Source organism: Spermophilus citellus (assembly GCF_964194105.1).
Source record: "Spermophilus citellus genome assembly, chromosome: 9".
NCBI lineage: Eukaryota > Metazoa > Chordata > Mammalia > Rodentia > Sciuridae > Spermophilus > Spermophilus citellus.
In genome coordinates, this window is record NC_138191.1 from 49,371,656 (window position 1) to 49,393,577 (window position 21,922).

The 21,922-nt window shown below is 34.0% G+C and overlaps 1 protein-coding gene across 2 annotated transcripts in view; it reads right to left on the reverse strand.

The window, feature by feature from the left end:
• The window catches only part of SLC30A7 (solute carrier family 30 member 7), a 74,363-nt gene that overhangs the window by 8,338 nt on the left and 44,103 nt on the right, over window positions 1-21,922 (reverse strand). For both annotated transcript variants that reach the window (XM_081305035.1, XM_081305034.1), the window contains 2 exons: window positions 6,941-7,031; window positions 1,132-1,281 (listed from right to left, as the gene is read on the reverse strand). In XM_081305035.1, the coding sequence (XP_081161161.1) occupies window positions 1,132-1,281; window positions 6,941-7,031 (241 nt within the window). The remainder of the gene's footprint in view (window positions 1-1,131; window positions 1,282-6,940; window positions 7,032-21,922) is intronic.

The window sequence follows — 21,922 nt, forward strand, 5'->3', positions numbered from 1 at the left end:
CTTCTGTAGTCACAATAACATTATCATACCCAAGAAATTTAATTCCCATACAATTTATGTGAACTATTATACGGCCTATATTCATATCTTAGCCAATGTGATACTCAATAATTTTCAGATTTTGTAGCATTTTGAATTTTAGATTTTCAGATTAGGGATGCTCAACTGGTAGTCTATTCAAACATTTCAAAATTCAAAACAACTCTGAAATCTGAAACACTTCTGCTCCCAAGCATATTGCATAAGGAATATTCAACCTGTATTAAGAAAAATTCAATAGCATAGTAAGCTACTAAATCACACAGAAGGTAACTATCATGCAACAATGATAACAGGCCAGGCACACATAGTACACACCTATCATCCCAGGATTTGGGAGACCGAGGCAGGAGGATTGCCAAGTTTGAGATCAACCTCAGTAACTTAGCAAGGCCCAAATCAAAAGACCCTGTCTTAAAATAAAAAATAAAAAAGACTGGGGATGTAGCTCAGTGGTAAAGTGCCCCTGAGTTCAATCCCCAGTACAAAAAAGACAAAAACCAAAAAAGTTAACAGATTGTGGTTAAAGCCACTAACAAAGTATTATTATTATTCCAAATGCTCTTTTAGAATTGTTGGTTTCAAATAGCATCTAATATGGATAAGGAGTGTGCAGTAAAGAAGAGCCCACTTTTTTGTGTGGGGGGGGGTGTACCAGGAATTGAATTCAGGGAACTCGACCACTGAGGCACATCCTCAGACCTATTTTATATTTTATTTAGAGTCAGGGTCTCACTGAGTTGCTTAGCACCTCACTTTTGCTGAGGCTGGCTTTGAACTCAAGATCCAGCTACCTCAGCTTCCTGAGTTGCTGAGATTATAGGCATGTGCCACCATGACTGGCAAGAATCCACTTTTTTTTAAGAAAATCAAATCAATACAACAATGAATAAATTGAAACTATCTTCCTTAAGAGTATTAACTAAAATAAAGATCTCCCAAATTAAGACTCTGATTGGAGGAAAAATGTAGTTTTATATTTCCCTTATAGCTTACTAGCCTATATTTAATATGCTAAATAATAAACACATATAAATTAGTATACACAATAAATTTTAAGACCCTTACAAGAAGTTAGCAACACAATCTCACCTGAGTGAAAATATTATGTGTTTGGCTTAAAATCCATCTGGCATCAGCATCAGGTGCTACTATTAATTTCAAGGTCCCAACGTAAACATCAGAACATAAAGTCCAGAAGTGCTGTTCTTGTAAACTATAAACTCCTTGCAACTGCTGCACCTAAAATACAAAGGGCAGATATCAGCATCAAAATAAAATTTATGTGCCCTCTCCCATTGAAGTTGTTGTGCAATCTATCAATTAGCATAGATTCTACCCTCTAGTTGAAAAAAGGGGAGGAGGGTATTTGAATTGACAAATACCTATGGTCAAGTACCACACCAATGCAAACATATTATATACTAGATAACACCATAATAGGGGTTTAAGAAATAGAATGAATGAACACATATCAAACTTGTCAAGCATAACTGAGAATACTGACAGGAGAAGTGATAATTTCAAGTACACTGGTCAGAAAACAAATACAAATGAGCCAAGAAGCTAGAAAAAGAACAAAACCCAAAGAAATAAGAAGGGAGAAAATAAAGGACAGAAATCAATGATATAGAGATTTTAGAATATGACAAAATTCATAATATAGAAAATAATTCTTTGAAAAGATTAATAAACTAAAGAAATACTTCTAAATGGGACATATATTAAGCAGGACAATTCTTCGGGGTATGTGACTGTCCAAGAGAATACAGGACCTTTGCCTCTCTGGGTCTCATTGAACAAATGCCAACATGTACCCTTCCCCAAATAATATGACAACACTAAAGAGGGGAAGGAGGATGTCTATGTGAGGGATGTATCCAACAGCTCCCTAGGTTTTCCACAGCCTTAGGTCAAGAACCACACCAATGCAAGCTTCTGATGAAGGTAAAAGATAAAATAGAATCAAACAAAATGCAAAATAAAAAAGGTAGATAACTACAAACACACAAAAAAGAAACTTTAAAATCTACAAACAGGAATCCTATGAATGCCACAGGAATCCTATGAATAATATTGACTATATTAATATATGACTATACAAAATATTACAACCAAGTAGAACCCAAACAATCCTCAATGAGACCTCTACTGGGAGGTCAGCCTAATCCAAATGTAGTCCTAAATAATTATAATAGCTTCTTAACTAGTTTCTCTAATTCTAGCCTTGCACCTCTTCTATCTAATCTCAAAATAGTAGAGCCTGAGTGAGAGTCCACTGGTTTACAGGTCAGATGCTGCCACTCCTCTGTTCAAAATCCTCCAATGGCTTCCTTTCTACCTCTGCATTAAGCCAATATTTTTACAACTTGTCACCCTTTCACGTTATTCACCTCACTACCACCTCTTCTCCTCTGTCCCTTTTCATCAGCTGCCCCAGCCTCCTCACCATTCTTTAAAAAAAGCCAGGCACATTTCTGTCTCAGGTTACTTGCTTGCCTCTGCTTGGAATATTCTTCTCAGATTTCTACTTTTTTTGGGTATTGAATCAAATGTCATCTTCTTAGAAATCTTTTCTCTTTTCTTGGGCACGTGACATTACATAGCATTCATCCACTCATTTATTCATCTATATTATAGGTTGAACATCCCTAATCCAAAAATGCAAAATGTAAAGGATGACAGTAAAAACACAAGTGCACTAAAAATATCATATACAACTACCACCAGGCTATGAATTAAGGTATAATGTAATTAATGAATTTCATGCTTAGACTTTGGTACCACCTCCAATATATCTCATTATAGATATGCAAATACTCCAAAATAAAAAGAAAAATTTGAAATCTGAAACAATTCTCTTTCAGCATTTCAGTTAAGGAATAATCAGCCTCTATTTATACTGTGTACTGTGTATCTCCTCCTGTAGACTTTAAGATCAATAAGGTCAGGAACTTATTTTCATTTTGTATTTTCAGTGCTTAAAATACCTGGTACAAGTAAAAGTTCAATAGAATATATATTAAATAAATAAAAACACATTATGAAAATGTATACAAAATGGATAAATTTCCAAAAATACTAAAAAAAAAGAAAATGTGAAAGTGAAAGAATCATTGAAAATTGAATTGGTAACAAAATTCTCTTTCAATAAAGCTCTAAACCTGGGGATGGGGAGCAACTTTCAAGAAGATAACCACTTTTTGTTTTTCTAGAAATAGAAAAGAGCTGCTACATTACATTAGTAAAAAATTACTTTGATCCCCAAACCAGGTAGACAATAAATCATAAGCTAATTTGCCTTTTGAGTTAAATAACCTAAATCCAACAATATATGAAGAAAATAACATATCATGACTAGATTGAGTTTATCCCAAGAAAGAAGAATGGTTTCAAATCAGAAACTCTATTATTGTTATTCTTCAATTAATAAACAGAAAAATCACAGTCATTTCAATAAGTGTATTATAATTACAGTACTTAAATTGTTTATGATCCAGAAAAAATTACTAGAATGATTTTGTTTTAATACAGGTTATCTGCCAAAAATGTAAAAAATATTTAAGAATAAAACTTTAGGTGGACTCCTTTGAAGATCAGGAAAAAGACAAAGATGCTACAGCAGCTTAAAAAGAGAAAGGGCTAGGGTGGGGGGTGGGGCTTGGTGGCAGATCATGTGTTTAGTACAGGCAAGATCCTGGGTTCATGTCCCAGAACCTAAGAAAAAGAATAAAAAAGAAAAGAAAAAGAGGCTACTCTGTGAAGGGGTTTACTACCTCTACCTGGAAATAGTCAACAAACTGCATAAATAACTGGGTTTCACAGTGGAGATTTTTGTAAACAGTAGAAGTCTGGATCAAATGAACAACAGATCTTTTCAATTTTAGATTTTATTTTTATGTAATATGTTTGTGAATATTATATACTACATCATACACTTTCTATATCATATACTTAATTGAAAAATTAAGATATTAATTTATAATTAATTATAAAATTAAGAAAAGGCTGATCTTACATCTATCAAAAATATTTTTATCAGAATTTGAGGAATACAGGTATTATATTTTTAGAAACTCCAAGAGAGTTGATGGGAAATTTAAGACAACATCCACTGTGCTCTCTTTGAAAACGGCTTTTACCAGGGAAAGAAATCAAAGGGAATTTTCTCTTCCTCCTTGAGGCCTCTGAGGACACAGTGTCTTCAACCTAAGAATTCCTCCACATTGTCCTAAATGGCATCCTCAAGGAGTGGTCTACTATTAGACAACAATCTGTGAATAGATTTCCTCTTCCTCCATAGAAAAAGCAGTACTAGGATATTCTTCCAGTTATCCTAAAACATACAGTAAGGAATAATTCCTGCGGAAATTAGCTTTTAATGTCCCACTCTTACACTAACTAATTCTGCTCCCAAATCTAAACAACTAATCTTAAATGGTTACACTTCATTTTCCCTATTTCAAAAAACTACTTTATACTATATACTATATTTATACTATTTTTCATTTTCCTAAAGCATCCAATCTTTTTGTAGGATTACACTGCCTTTTAAATCATAGAAAAACCTGAAGTAACATAGAAAATGTCTTACCCTGTACCAACAAAATCTACCAGTCACCTCTTATCTATGTCAGTACCTTCTACCTTCCTCAGGGTATATGGTATTCCTGCTCCTATCTAGAATTAATTCTTCGATCATGTTTTTGGTTCTATCCTTTCACCTGCTCAAGAACTTCATTCTTTTAATAATGTCCTTCATTGATGTATCATCAATTTGTTCCCTTCAGTTGGACTTTTCCAATAACACACATGTTCTAGAACTGTGCTGTGCAATACAAAAAATCACTAGTGGCTATTCAAATGAAACAAAGTTAAAATCACATGTGGCTACTTCAATGAAATAAAATTAAATTTAAAAAATTCAGTTATGCTATCCACACTGGACAATGCAGATAATAGAATATTTTCACTGTCAGGGAAAGTTTTCTATAGGATAATACTGTTCTAAGATATCATATTTTTCAAATGAGGAAATACCCTGTCTCCTGGTACTGTATCCGTATCCAGCCCATCAACCTTAGCAACTCATTTCTCTGCTCCCTTTAACAATACTTCTTAAGAGTTGTCTGTAACCATTGTCTTTACTTCCCTCAAATCAAGCTCTCCCCCTCAACACAACTCTGAAATTGCTCTCATCAAGGTCATTAATCTCACGTTGCTAAGACAAGGATTACTTCACTGTTCCTAACTGACATGACCACCACAGAAATATTCAACTGTTTATTGTTTCTCCTTCTCCAACTCTGTGGTACTACACCCTTCTGATTTTCCAGCTTCCTTATTAACCTTTCCTGGCTTTTCCACCTGTGCTCCAGATCTAGAGCTGAAAGTGGAACTAAGAGAATAAAATTATATCCTCTACCAGGTAATCTCATGTAATCCTAAATGTTTTTGATGCCATTCATATATTAATGACTTAAACTCTTCCTAACCCTAACCTATTCCCCAAACTCCAAATTTGTTACTTTATGAACGTTTCCCCTAGAAGCATAATGGGCATTTCAAATTTAACATATCCCAAACAGGATTCTTGATTTGGTAAGATTTTCCATCCTCAAACATGTATCAATCCAGTCTCAAATCTCAACATTACCATCTACCACACTGTAAGCCAACACTTTTGCCCCACCTTTGCTAGTATAATCCACCTCCAAAAATGTATCACAAATTCATATTTATTTCCTTCTTCATTGCTATGACAGCAGAATAAGCGAACATTTTCCCCCACTTATATGACAATAGATAATAGATTGGTTTTCTTTACTTCCATTCTCCCTATAATTTGTTCTTCGCATGGAGAAAATAATCTTTTAAGAACATAAGGGTTATGATACTCCCACTATCTCAAAACTTTCCAGTATTTTCCACTGCAGTAAATTCTAAACCTTAGATGACCAAAACCCTGTACAATCTGACCTCTACATTTCTCTCCAACATTTCAAAACACTCTTCCCTTTATTTATTATGCTTCAACCACAAAGGCCTTTTTTTTTTCCTTCTGTTTTTTAAATACACTAAATTAGTCCCAATCACAGCACTTTTGCACTAGTGTTTTCCTTTGCCTAGGAAAAAGTAGAAGTCCGGATCAAATGAACAACAGATCCTTTTCAATTTTAGATTTGATTTTTATGTAATATGTTTGTGAATATTATATACTACATAATTTGCTTTTTATATCATATACTTAATTGAAAAATTAAGCATATTAATTTATAATTATAAAATTAAGAAAAGGGTGATCTTATATCTATCAAAAATATTTTTATCAGAATTCTTCTCCAGAATTTTCATATGGCTTGTTCCTTCTTGTCTTCTAGGTTTCAGTGACTTTCTCAGTGAATCTAATATAGGTATCCATGTCTATCACATCCCCTCATTCTATTTCTTTTATAGCAATTATCACTGATATTTTCTTATCAACTTATTGCTTAGTGTCTGTTTTTCCTCCACTAGTTCTAATGTAGGCTCCATGAGAAAAGAGGCACTGTCTTTTTTACTACTATATTCTCACTATTTTAAAAAAGAACATGATGCTGAGTAGAAGTTAAAAAAAATATATATGAAATAAATGCTTATTTGATCTGCTATTCATATTCTATATTTTAAAAGAGCAGATCAATTTCTGGATGAGAACAATTTCTACCACATTTTCTTTAGTAAAGTTCAATATTTTCCAATGATTTTATTCTGGTTTGTGTAAATGGTATTCATGGTCAGCGTTCAGTCTTGGGAGAAATACTAAATTATACACACATGCTGCCCATATTTATGAAAGTTGAAAACCCTAACAGTTTGGAAACAACATAAAATCCAATGGTTTGGAAACTTTGAAACTTACCCTTTGATAGCACTGAGGCAGAGTATTTTCCAACAAGGGAGGAGTTCTCTGCATCAATATTCCAACAGACTCTTTTAAAAGAGGAATAACGCTAAAAAAAAAAAAAAAAAAAAAAAAGACAACATGTTTATTTAAGCTACATTCTGACAACCCCATTCTGCAAGACAATAACAACACACTTTCCTATAGTGGAAAAGAATCAGATTTGCCAGAATAACATTAGAAAAAAGAATATAGCAATCAGGGGCTGGGGTTGTGGCTCAGTGGTACAGCACTTGCCTAGCATGTGTGAGGCCCTGGGTTCGATCCTTAGCACCACATAAAAATAAATAAATAAAATAAAAGTATATATATACACACACACACAAAAGAATATAGCAATCATTGATCCAAATTTTTCATGTGATCAGTAAGTTGTTATTTAATCTAAAAGAACTTCAGAAAACATATCAATGTATAAGACTAAACTTTAAAAACTAATATTGAATCATCTAAATATCTAAACACAGCATGAGTTCAACCTTCCAAGGTAATCATAGCCTATCAGACTCACTGGTCCTACTAATATTTACAAACATTTATATCCATTTATCTGAATAATATTAATTTAAAAATATTTTTAAAAAATAATATATCAATCCAATATTCCTCAAATCTGGTAATTTCTTGGTCATATTTTTTAAAAAAATATAAGACTGGTTATAACCACAGATGCTGCATACTTGGTATGTCTAGGGATGGGGCCCACAAACCTGTATGTTTTGAGTTGGTCTTTATCAGAATATGAAACTACTGCTTTAGGAATAAAGCTAAATGTACACAAAACAATTAGTAGCTGCATTAGAGGACAGATCTAATGCAACAACATTCTAACCTAGCTGGACAACAAATTCACCTCACCTTGTTTTGTTTTCATTTCTGACATATGGAACCAGAATTTTTTTTTTTTTTTTGGTGAGGAGTACCAGAGATTGAACTTAGGAGGCACTCAACCACTGAGCCATATCCCCAGTCCTATTTTCATTTTATTTAGAGACAGGGTCTCACTGAGTTGCTTAGCACCTCACTTTTGCTGAGGCTGGCTTTGAACTTGTGATCCGATTCTCTTGCCTTAGCCTCTGGAACTATGCGCCACGCCCAGCCCTGAGCCAGAATTTTTAAAGGAAGATCCAGGCACCTATCTGTTTACAAAGTTCTCTAGGTGAGATTCCAATGAGTTACAGTGTTAACACTACTACTTGCAACAGACTTAAAGGTCATTACTAAAGAATAATAAAGCTTAGGTAAATAGCTTAGGTAAGAGTTCACTTTTAAAACATGGAATCTCAAAAATGTCAAAGGAAAAACTCTTGAAAACAACTAGAGGAGAAAAAAAATCATAAGAACATACATTGTTAAAGGAAGGTCTCATAGAAGAATAGAAGTTAAAGACTACCTTAAGAATTAGTGGTATTTCCTTTTATTTTCTTTTGGGGTGGGGGGTGCTGAGGATTGCACTTTCCCACTGAGCTATCATCCCAGCACTTTTTATTTTTCATTTTGAGACAGGATCCCAATAAGATTTATTAATATTTGACAGAAGGTAGGAAAGAGAAGGAACTAATGAAGACTAAAAGATAACTGAGATAATGCTTATCTTGCTCACTAAGACATTCCGAAGGTAGCCTTGTACAATGCTGGTGATAAAGCAGGCCCAATATAATTGTTGAAAGAATGAAAACAGATAGGAAGTATTTTAGAATAAGAATTAATGAATGGAAAAGGACACAGGAATTGAATTAGGATCTGTTCCCACACATTAAGTACAGTGATAAAGTAATTATCACTGTCAAAAGGGTAACAATTAAAAAAAGATCAAATAAAAGAGAATTAAACAGAGAAACAACTGGTATCTACCTGGATATAGTGAAAGACACAATGAGAGCCATATTTTTTTTTTTTTTAAAGAGAGAGTGAGAGAGGAGAGAGAGTGAGAGAGAGAGAGAATTTTTAATATTTATTTTTTTTTAGTTCTCGGCGGACACAACATCTTTGTTGGTATGTGGTGCTGAGGATCGAACCCGGGCCGCACGCATGCCAGGCAAGCGCGCTACCGCTTGAGCCACATCCCCAGCCCAATGAGAGCCATATTAAGGACAAACCTAAGTTATTAAAAGTATGAAGAACAGCAGTAATGAAAGTGAACAACTCAATGTGGACAGGAGCTTCAGATACATTTAAGTAAATATTATTTGGTCAATAGTGATTTAAGAGCCAAAAATAATTAGAAGCCACCCTTAATTCCTTCTGCCATTATAACCTCATCCTCTAAATCACTAACCTTTCATGATTTCACAACCTAAATATTTCTTAACTTCATTCTATTATACATGTCTATAATAATCTTCACATCCTTCACTTGAATTATTACAATAGCCTCCTAAGTTTTTTTGACTTCTAATATTATATCCTCAAGTCTACTTGATAGGTAGTCAAAGATGGTTCCCAATAACACCTGCCTCTGTAATATTCATATTCTTGTGTAATCCTCTCCCCTTGAGTGTGTGTACAGGTAGAGTTGGAACCTAATGACTTGCTATTACTATTGCATTACTATTCATACTAATGAATAGAGTATGACAAAAGTGATGTCACTTCTAAAATTAGGTTAAAAAAAACACAGACTTCCATTTTACTTACCCTCATCTCTTGCTCTCACTTGCTCCCTCTCAGCTTCAAAGCTGTGAGCAGTCCTACAGAGAGGACCATGGAACAAGAAACTGAGAGAGAGCTCTGAAGTAGAACCAAACGCTCATTCCAATAGCACCAAAAGAATAGAATACTATTAGCAAACACTTGAGTGAAGCTGGAATTCTTTCTTAAATGAACCTCAGAGTAATTGCAGTCCTGGCTGACAACTTGATTGCTGCTTTGTGAGAAACCCTTGAACCTCAGAAACTATAAGATGATAATGTGCATTATTTTGGCTATTAGGTTTTTGTATAGTTTGTTATGTATTTGCAAATAACTAAAATGACCATTCCCTATAGAGCTATTAATCTCTCTACCATCACCTCTTATCATTTCTTTATAAACTCTTCAAATATAAACATACTTGTACTTTACCTAGTGATGTTTCTTACTTTCATTCTTAGGCTAACACTGTATTCTCTGCCTAGTATATCCTTAAATTCCCCTTCAGTCCAGCTTCTATTATTTTTTTACAATCCCAAGTGTCAACACTTTCAGGGTATATTTCTTGATTCTAAACTGTCTTCCAGACCATGTGGAATGCCTTCTTGTGATCCTATAATGAAATCTATTATACTTAGGGAATTATTACATTGTACAACAATTATCAGGTTGTTTCCTACACAGAAACGTGCTCTAAAGTATGGAGTGTGTCTCTTATGTTTCTGTGCCCAGCATCTCAGAGTTTTGTATATACATGTGTATGGACCAAGTTGTTCTGGAACAAGAGTCATGAGTATGAGGCCTCAGGCACCAAAGAAGCTCACCTAAAGATACAGCTAGAGAATAGGAGAGTTAGAATAGGAGACTTCAAGTCTTTTTTGAAAAGTCCATGCCCACAAACATTTATTATATGTCTATTATGTGCCAAGCATGTGCTTGACACAGGAAATAAAAAGATACATAAGACTTTAAAGGAATTCATAATTTAAAACAAAAGTTTATAGAGAAGGTAATGGAAATGAGGCAACAAACACTAATTTAGGGCCCACCATTTAGAAGAAAGCATAGATGAACTTCAAGTAAAAGGGGAGAAAAAAGGAACAGAAGAAGACATGTGCTCACCTGCAACAGATGGAACACAGAACAGAATGGGCAGTGGTATTACTTAAGCAGTAGGTGTAAATTATCTTTTCAAGCAATTTTTAAAAGTCATTATCTTAAAATACTTGGGTTTAGTCTTAATTTTTCCCCCTAAGGGCTAAAATAAGAGAGTGAATTCAATCTACAATACTCCTTGAATAGATTAGCTTTATTACATTAAAGGTATTCCCTAGACAGTCCCAATATCTTCATAAGTCACCCAGCACAAACATCTACAGATTAAATCTTCGTTCAGATTTTCATGTGTATATACTATGAGTGTTATCTCCCAATGTCTTCTACTCCCTGCCATCACCTTTGTAGAAAAGAATCCAGTATTTCACTTTCTCTACGAAATTCATTTTCAATAAGGACCCTAATTTGGAGACTCTAGAATTGAGAAAGATGTTACATGATCATGACTAACATATCATTAGAATTAAAAGTGAATTTAGAGATCACTCATCTTAAATACTCAATTAAAGAATCATAGTACTGACAGCTTTCAATATCCTCACATATGCAAATATATATTACATATGGCATCTGGAAAACAGGGGAGGGAAGGTCACCTAGACTCACCATAAAACCTCAGACAAGTCTGCTTGTCTTAATGATAGTTGACTTGTTCTTGTTTTAAGTGATTGAAGTTCCAAAAAACCTCTCTGGCAAATGCAATTGAGCCCTTAACTACTTCAGACCTCAGCTCTCCAAGAACTCATCCACAATCTTATTTTTCTTATCTAACCTATCATAATGTAGATATATAAGACATCATAACTAATATAAAGAAACAAAATAGTGCATTTTTTTAAAGGGTCAATTGTGGTCTTCACTGATCTGGTTAGTCTATAAAATTTGGAATGGCTGCCCTCTTAGGTTGAATTTAAATACAATGTTTATATTCAATAGCAGAAAGTACATCATCAGAGCACATGGATATGTCACACTCATTTTCTCCGGTAGAGATTTAAAACTAATGAAAGCCTTCAGCTGTAGGAGTTATGTAGGTCATGAAACTGGTAAGGAAAAAAAGGTGCTTGCAATTATACAATAATATGCAATTGGTTCTACCCCTGGTAAATTTCTACAATAATTGAAAAGGCCCTAAAAATGTAAAAAACGTGGAGAAACTCTAGTTTTTGACTTTTAAATTGTGTTTAGCTCAGGAGTTTTTATCCATATTTTTCTGATTAACTATCATAATGGGGAATCATAAAACAAATTTTACCATGGATCTATCTAGCCATAATGAAAGGATATGTAGAAAAAGACAAGCTTAGCAAATTCCTAACTGAGCTAAGACTTAGAGCTGTATCCAAACCCAAAAAGTAAGCATTTGGAAACAATTAGAGGTTCACTTCTAGCTGACTAACTCAATTCTAGCTTTCACAATGAAACACTATTTTCCTATCATATATAAAAAGGGATGAGTCATTTGGTATGAGTTTACCAGTGAAACAGGGTAATGATTTTATACTTCAAAAATTGAAGGTAAGTCAAATTTATAATCATACTATCATAAACAAAATTAATTTGAAAGTTTTAACCTTAAATTATAACAGATTAAATGAAAAAATAGTTACTTTGCAAATGAAAATGTATTCAGATCTTACTTCACAAGTAGCTTTGAGGAAAAGCAGCTCAACATTTCAACAGTAAATAATATTATCTAGCGGTTATCTAAAATTATAAAGAAAAGCAAACAGAAGAAAAGGGTGGTATATATTATGAAATATTTTCATGGACAACTAGGCTAACTGACAATTATAATGTTTAATAAAAAACTTCAGAATTAAAACTATGATTTAGATCTGAGAATAAACACCCAGAAATAAAAATTTTCAAAGGATTACAATAACTTTGTGAATTGACTTGCAAGGCTAAGTCCTGCATATTACCATGGGCTCTTAAAATCTTCAAATGGGGGGGAGAAGGGGGAACTGTACTTGTAAAAATAACACATAAATTTGAAGGTCTAACACATATCTTACACTCAAAAGCTCTTAAGTGAACAAAAAAAGCCATAGAAAATTGATCCATAATTACAATACAATCTACATTTAAATTAAATGTGCAGTTATATTTGCACAAATAAATTAACCCATGGAGATGGATAATTATCTACTAATCCAGAATTTTATAAACCCAGTGAAAACAGATAACCCAAATCACACTTCCTGGGAATGTGGCTTATTTTATAATTTTCCTGATTTTCTAAAGTTATTGTTTAAATCAATGCATATTTACAGAGTATCTAGTTTACTCAGTGATGGGAATAATAAGATATACTAAGGTACCCCTAGAACTTGGAGCCAAAGTCATGAAAAGGCTGCCCTTTTCCTTAAGTTTTTGGAACTTAGTTATAACACCTAATACGTCTAATCTTTGGACCAAATATCAGTGAATGTCAAATTAGTAAATAGTTAATCATATTTTTGTTTAGATAGCACTTAATAGCTTTAAAAGTGCTTACATATTTTTTTTTCTAATTGGACTTTCACAAAAGCCTTAAATAACCTTAAGAAAATGTTCAAATTATAGAATACCAGATGGAGAGAAGATCATAAGAAATCATTTAGACCAACTCCCTCATTTCACTGATGAAAAAAAAAAAAAACACACACAACTCAGAGGCTTAAAGACAACTTAGTTATAGCTGGGCAAGAAACAGAGATAGCTGTGACAATGCCTAGACTAAAGCTGTCTGTACACAATGCAGTATCTCATCACAGTTCTCTAGGTAGAGTCAAGGTCATGTCATATTCACTTTATTCCCAATGCTTAGCCAGTGCTTGGAACAGAACAAGCACTTAGGTCAGCTGAATGCATTATCTATTTAAAAATTTCAATTGCTGATGGGCAAATTACTGGAATAGAGAATAGCCATCATTTACATGACTTTGAACCCTTCAAATAATAGCTAAATAACAAGAGAGTCAAAAGCCCCTAATTCTGTCACTCCTAAAAAAATGGACCTCTAATAAACAGGCAAAGAATCGTACCCTACATTCACATTTAGGTGAGAACAATCAAGATTCTCAAATCTTAATGTGTAATCTTTACCTTTTTCTTTTTTCCCCATTACTGGTGATGGAACCCAGGGGCACTTTTACTGAGCTACACTCCCAGCCTTTTTTATTTTTTGAGACAGGGTCTCACTTGCCCAGACTAACCTGGAACTTAAGCTTCTGCTACCTTAGCTTCCTGAGACACTAGAATCACAGGTGTGGGCCATCACCCCCAGCCCACAATTTATTATTTTAATAAAAACAGCAATCTTCTTCTCATTCTCATGAATAAGCAATTAATAATCACACCTGCAATACAGGTTTAAAAAATCTTAATATGGAACTAGACAAAGGAATCGGTGAGGTAAGAAGACAAAAGCTCCACAAAATAGCTTTGTGAGAATATTAGGCAGGAATAAATTCCAATTCTGTGCATCAAATATGTTCACTTGTGTATGGACAAGATGAGCTTGGAAGAACTTCCCCATTACCTCTGGAACTGAATGAAAGTAATAGTTAGATTAGGATGGACACAGGCAGAAGATGAAGCTCTTTAGGGAAATCTGCATTTCTAAAAAGTATAGAAATAGTATCTTGTTTAGAAAAACCAGATAAGAAATATTTATTAGGATTATTAAAATCAAATTAATTATAATTCAGATAGCTTCCAAGATCCAAAGTGTTAGCCCAGAGCAAAAAGGCTTTAAGGTCAACGAGAAAGATCCAAGAGAAATAGCCCAAAGCGTTAATTAATCTCTAGGTTCAACAAGTTATTAGGAATCTGAGCCAAACTATATCTATCTAGTTTAACAATAGTGTACTTATAACCGATCCAATCTACACGGTGATCAAACTTCATCATGTCCTCCCAACGTAATAAAAGAGTTTGCCTTGTTTTATAAAAATATTTTTAGGTGCTAGGGATTGAACCCAGGATCTCCCACAATGTGAAGCATACCACTGAGCCACACCTCTACCCCTGAGCTTTGCCACTTAAGGTCCAAGTGTATTGCTCTAAAAAAATCTAGCATCCAAGAAGGACTCTCCGGAAAGTACAAAAGGGCATCAGTAAGAGTGTGGCAACCCCTTGTCCTCTTAAATAAGAGGTAGAATTCCTCTAGGGTTTGGGTCTCTCTGGACCATCATAATCAGCACTAGTAGCAAAGATGATCTCTCCCTGCCCACCTCATTTGATGCTGAATAAATTGGAGTGAAAGCATGTTCAGTAAGAAGAGAAGACTACATTTAGATGGGCAGTGCCTCTTTCCAAACAACCTCCTTTGAGATGGCAGGCAAACAATTAGCACTTATCTTCCCATGTGGCAGGTACTACTCAAGACTTTATATACAATAACCCATTTAATTAACATGCAACAAATTATGAAGTAAGCATTATTATCATCTGTACTTTAAAGATGAAAAATTGAGGCATGGAGAGGCCAGGTTGACTTGAGCAAGGTCACAAAGCAACCTGAGAAAAGCAGAATTGGAACCTAGGCAGCTTGCTCCAAAGGGAGTGCTGTAAGCCAGTCTGTGACACTGCCTCTAGCAAGGCTCTCCCAAGCACCTCTGCCTGTAGCAAAGTCCTGACTTTAGGAGAAGCTGATCTTCATAGTGTACAGAAGTCCTATGCCACAAAAAAAGAAATGAAAAAGCTCACAAAAGTATGAACAATACAAATTACCGGAGAGGACCTTGGCAACTGGCAGTGAAGGCTAACAATGTGCAAATTTTCCACCATCCAACAGCTGACTGACACGGTCAAACAGGACCAAAAATAAATCCCTGACACCTAATTTCCATTATGGGCCCATATTCAGTGCTAACTTCTGAAGTGGTATGCTTGCTAGAAGCAAACCTAATATATAAAATAAAGTTCAAAAGAAAAGAATCCTTTCAAAACTGTTTACCCAAAGTAATTTTAAAAAATCACTGAGTATAGATAGATAAATGGTAGGTTTCTAATTGCTACAATAAGTAACTGGACATTGCTAACCCATTGGATGTAACTATACTAAATATCCAATTGCTGAGGTAAGAGTAGAAATGGTGCTTTCAAAGGATTAATTAAGCAAAAGAATAGAATGACTTTAAGTACAATCTGTATCTAGTGGTGGAGTTTGAAATTACACACTTAACAGTGAATGAACATTAAAACTGAAGAACCAAAAAGGGGCTGATATTTTTTTCTCTTTTTGCAATAAGTAAATGAAGAGTTGAAAAGTCTTAATATATTTTCTACCTTTTTTGATTCACTTAACTTTTAAAAGGTTAAAATTGTTGATGATTCCAAAGTCAAAAGTACATTAAATATATACATGCAAAGTCTCACTTCTAATCCCTTTCTTTCCCTCTGAATAGAGGAAACTACATTGGTTTTATTTGTTTTTGGTTTAATTCTGGTGTTTCTTTTCAAGTTATATGAAAACAGGCAGATTACATGTACAGACCTTCTATTTCTTACGTAAAAGGTGGCAGTGCTTTTATATAGCACGCTATATACCTATATATCATGGGCTACATATTAAGTGCTTATCAACTGCTATCTTATTTTCTTAACAAGTTTCTTAATAATATATCTTGAAAATAATGCCACATTATCAAACAGAGATCACTATCTTAATTTTTAGAGTTGCATGGAGCTCCCTTATTGATGGACATTTATATTCTTTCCAATCTTTTGCTATAACAAAGTCACAAAGAATAACCTTATAATTGTCCATGTGTTTGTTTGTTTTTAATGCACTGGAGAGCAAATCCAGAGCCTCTTCTGCTAGGCAATGGCTCTACCACTGAGCTATATCCCTAGCCCTCCATTTGTTTTGTTAATTTATCTTTGGAATGTATTCCTAGAAATAAAAGTGCTTGACCAAAGGTAAAAACATTTAATTTTGCTACTACTGACGAACTCCTCCCCTCAGAGACAGTACTGTTCTCATTTCTATTATCAAAGGATAAAAGTGCCATTTTGCCCTTAGCCTTGCCAAAAGATTATGTTAACTTTTGGGTATATATCCATCTGATTAGTAAGAAGTGATGTCTCAATGTAGTTTTAATTTACATTCCTTTTTTAATAAATGGGACTGAACTACTTTTACATATTTAACAATCATATGTTGTATTTTTTTTTGTGAGCCAAATGAATCTATATTTCTACCTATTTTCCTTTTAGGATATTGGTCTTTTAATTTAAAAAAAACAACAAAATAAATTTTTTCCAAGGTGCTAGGGATTGAACCCAAGTTCTTGTAATATCAATCAAACTCTCTATCATTGAGCTACACCCCTGGTCCCTAATTTATACTTTTGGGAGCACTTTCTATATTAGGCAGAATCTCTTCATGATTAAAATGGCAAATATTTATCCTGGTTTATTATGTCTTTTAACTTTCCTTATGGTGCTTTCTTCCTTTGTCAAATGCAGCTAAATCTGTCAATATTCTCTGTTAACGATGTTCCAGATTTTGAATTAGGGTTACTCCCTAATATTCTCATATTGTAAAGTCATTTAGTCATGCCTTTTTTCCCCTAATACTAAGATAGTTTCATGACTTACATTAAAAGCTCTAATCTATTTGGAATTTCTCCAGGCATATAGTATGAGGTATAGTTCCAAATTTATCTCTCTCCAAGTGGCTATCCAGTTATTATAAGGCCATCTTTTTATCCACTGATTTGAGATAATGCCTTTATCATTACTAAATTTCTATATGTACCTAAGTCTATTTCTAGATTTAGGAACCTGCTCTATTAGTCAGTCTGTTTTTTCAGGTATCTCACTTTTAATTATAAAAGCTTTTACATTTTGTATCTTCTTTTCCTTCTGGTCATCCCTTTTTTTATTTCTTTACCAACTGTACAATTCATCTTTACTATCTTCTGTGAGGGAGGGGACCTGATGCTATTTTTATTAGCAAAGTTTTAAATTTGTAAATAAACATTAAAGTTGACATGTTTACAATGTTGATTCAATAAGGTCATAATTAACAACAAAAAGCTCTGAAAAAGTTTACTATTGTTTTTCAAAAGTGTCAATTCTTCACATAACTTTCACATATTTTACCTCTACATTACCTTTTTTGTTGTACTGAAAAGGTCTTTTCTTTAATTATGTTATTCAATTGAATTTTAGGTGTATATACACCAGTATTAATTTTTGTACATTAATTTCATATCTAACTTTGATAAACCATCTATAGTGTTTCCATCAATTCTCATAGGTTTCCTAAATATACAAATATTAACTTAAATAGCAGAGGCAGCAGAGGCAATCCTTGTCCAGTTACAGATTTTGGTGGAAATGCCTCTAGTGCTATTCCATTAAGAAAGATAATGGCAACCCAGTGAGGTGGCACATGCCTGTAGTCCTAATAGGAGGATCACAAGTCTGAGTACCATTTTCAGCAATTTGGCAAGACCCTCAGCACTTATCAAGATTCTGTATCAAAATAAAATAAGGGATAGGGATGTAGCTCAATGGTAAAATGTCCCTTGGGGGAGGGAGAGGGAAAACAGAAGGACCGAGGAGGAAGAAATAAATGGCTTTAGGACTGTGATGTATGTAATTTGTCATGTTAAGGAAGTATCCACTGATCTCCAGTTGTATTTTCTTCCCATTAGAATGGTATTGCATTTTTTTTCAAATGCCTCTTCAGCACCTACACCAATGATCACATGGTTTTCTCTCTTAAATTGTTTAATGTGATGAATAATAATCATGAATTCTTTGAAACCAAATAACCTCAGTCTTCTTAGATTGAACCCCACATAAAAACAATATATTATTTCCAATATACTTTTTTAAAAAATAAAGTTTATTTCCTCAAATATCATTAGGTAATACATAACTCTTGTAACTTGAAAGTCAAACTAGTCTCATTTCAAATACTCCAAATTTAATATTTCCAGGAATGGATTTACAAAACTTTCTAATGACTTTGACAAACACAGAAAAATGATAAGACTACATTCACTTATAATTAATGACAAGAATCATACTATCACTTGAAAAAAGAAAACATCTTGAGTTAATACAGCTACTTAATAGGAGAACACTGTATATAATAGTAAGGCAAATGAGAGAGTCTACAAACCATGTATGAGACTTTGAGAAAGTAATAAGTAGCCTATGGTTTCGTTTTTTCAGCCACTCATCTACCCTAACATTGTATTCTGTATTGACAAATAAACATCGACTCTTTTCCAGGCATTGAGTTAGATATTCAGAATACAGAGGAGAAAGATAAAGTGTGGCTAACATATCCTAGAATGACCCGTCAATGAGTCACTCCCAAATAAAACTCCCTATTCTGTATGAACAGAACTTTGGAACTTTGCTTCCATGTAACACAATATGGCAAAATAAACAGAATTTGTAGATGTAATTAAGGCCCTATATCAGTTTGATGCTTAATTAAAACAAGAGAGATTATCCTGGGTAGTTCTGACTAATCAAATTCAAGTCCTTAAAGGAGGGACTGGAGGCCTCCCTAAGGTCAGATGCTCCCCTGGTGACTTTGAAGAAGTAAGCTGCTATGAGTTAACCAGTGGCAAATAAATGATTTCTGCCAACAACCACAAAAGCTTGCAAGATGACCCTGAACCTCAGATGAGTCTGTTGCCCCAGCCAACATGTTGGTTATAGCCTTGTCAAACCCTGAGCAGAGACACCAGTTAGGCTTTTAATAAAAGCAACATAAATTTGAGGTATAGTTTTATGCCTTCCCTGTCTTATAATTCCTATTAAGGGTAAACAGTGGTTAGAAATAAGATATTCTGGCCCACATTAGGATGATGAGGATTCAGATATATTGTAAAGTTGGACAGCTAGAGTGATGGCAATTTTATTAATCACCTCTCTTGTGCAATCTGCCAAATATTGACAAAGAATATATCACTCCTGAGAGAAATCCCAGGAAACCTTTGTTAAACAATAAAAATCTGTATCTCTTCTAACGTCATTTATTTATTTAAAATACAGATCTTAAAGCTATTAATTTTTTTAAAAGAGGAAAACTAGAAATATTCACGTAAAAATGTAAACATCATAAAGAATTTCAAAACCTCATTGTCTCCCACATATTATTGCTCACTGTGAAAGTAAGAAAACCATATTTGAGAGTGATTTAATATCCTACGTAGACATGATGACCGGAAAAAAAAAAAAAAAAAAGCTAGCAGGGCATAATGGTGAACACCTGTAATTCCAGTGACTGAGGCTGAGGCAAGAGTATCGTAAGTTTGAGGCCACCCTTAGCAACTTAGCAAGGTGCTATAAGCAACTTAATGAGAATTTCTCTCAAAAAAATTTTAAAGAAAGAGCTGGGGATGTGGCTCAGTGGTAAAGCATCTCTGGATTCAATCCCCACTATAAAAATTTTTTTTTTAAAAAGCTAGGTATCAACTGTATGACTGCAATTCAATCAATTCCTATTCCTACATCATAAAATGTGTAGAATTAGGTTGGGGTATAGCTCACTGGTAGAGAACAATCTCCAGCAGCTAAAAGAAAGGGAAAAAAGTATAGTGATAGAAGAAACAGTTCACCAACTGTGTAAAATATATCTCTGATAAACTGATGAATCTGGAGATGTTTCCAATGATTTCTAGTAAATTGTATCAGCTATTAGAGCAACAATAAGCCCCTCCACCCCACCCTGCCAGAAGCCATCTATGAGCCATGTGTAAAGTGAGCAATGTTGGAGCTATTAGGCAGGGAAGCCTGGTTTTAGGAACTCTTAGTCAGAATCCACTAGTGTAAGAACGCCTAAATCACATGGCACCCTGTTCTAGCTCACCACTCAAATTAAAGCACAGCCTCCCAGAGATGGAGATGGGTTTAACTTGCCAAAGGTCAGTCAACCTGTTTACTGCAAGACCCCTGCCACACTGAGAAGGAAGCACCTAAACAAGACTCCTCCCATTGAAACCTTTTCCCTGGGGCCTTTGATGTACTCCCCCTTAAATAAAGAATGGGAGCCTTTTTCAGTTGTTCAGTTCTAGTTCCCATCAGGACTGGAAGATCCATCAGATGTTCTGCTTTATAAATCTAACCTCAGCACTGTCTTTTTTCTTCCTGATTATTTCAGACTTTTTATTTTCCCAGGCAGCTCATACCTCCTGGGCAGGAACCTGCTCTGTTGGGGTGCTGGTCACCCCAATATAGCACCCCTTTCTTAAAATTTTGAGACAGGGTCTTGCTAAGTTGTGAGGCTGGCCTTGAACTTTCAATCCTTCTGCCTCAGCCTTCTGAGTATCTGAGATTACAGGTATGTACCACCACACCCAACAGAGATTAAATAATAAAAGAACTGCACATGGATACCTACTTAGACATCAAACATCTACTAACGTATCTGTCTAGTTTTCTTACACTATTTATTTTCCTTCTTTGTATGAGAAATAAAATTGCAAATCATGGGGCTGGGGATGTGGCTCAAGCGGTAGCGCGCTCGCTTGGCATGCGCGGGGCGCTGGGTTGGATCCTCAGCACCACATAAAAATAAAATAATGATGTTGTATCCACCGAAAACTAAAAAATAAATATCAAAAAATTCTCTCTCTCTCTAAAAAAAAAAAAAAATTTTGCAAATCACAAAACAACTATATTAAAGTTTCTTATCAACAGTTCTAAAACTTTTGTAGGTAAAGAAATAATATTCTGATTAAGAATGATTTCCTTCATTTTACCTTTTATACTTCAATAAAATTAATCATTAAATATACAATATTTCCTTATACAATAAATATAATTATGAAATACACAATATTTCCTTAATCAATAAGTTAATTATGAAATGTATAATATTTAAAGCTACAGTTTAAATATCTCAACAAAACTGATATATTAAAAGTAGAAATAGCATACAGAGTGTTTGTCCATAAATTTTCTTTTAATATCACGTATATATTAATAATCATTTTATTATATAATTTAATGTTAAAGATCAAGTAATATGTAAAGCCTGAAGCTATACTTCTGTTTCTTTTATTAGAATTTAATAAGTAGTTCTATTCATTTGATGTTTTGTAGAGTTTTTTTTTACTTTAGTACAGAGGGGAAAATACAGTGTGCTTGATGTTTAAAAGGAAATAGATATATTTCAACAACAGATTCCTGAGTAACTCAGAATAGAAAATGGTATCTCAGAAGGCTCTA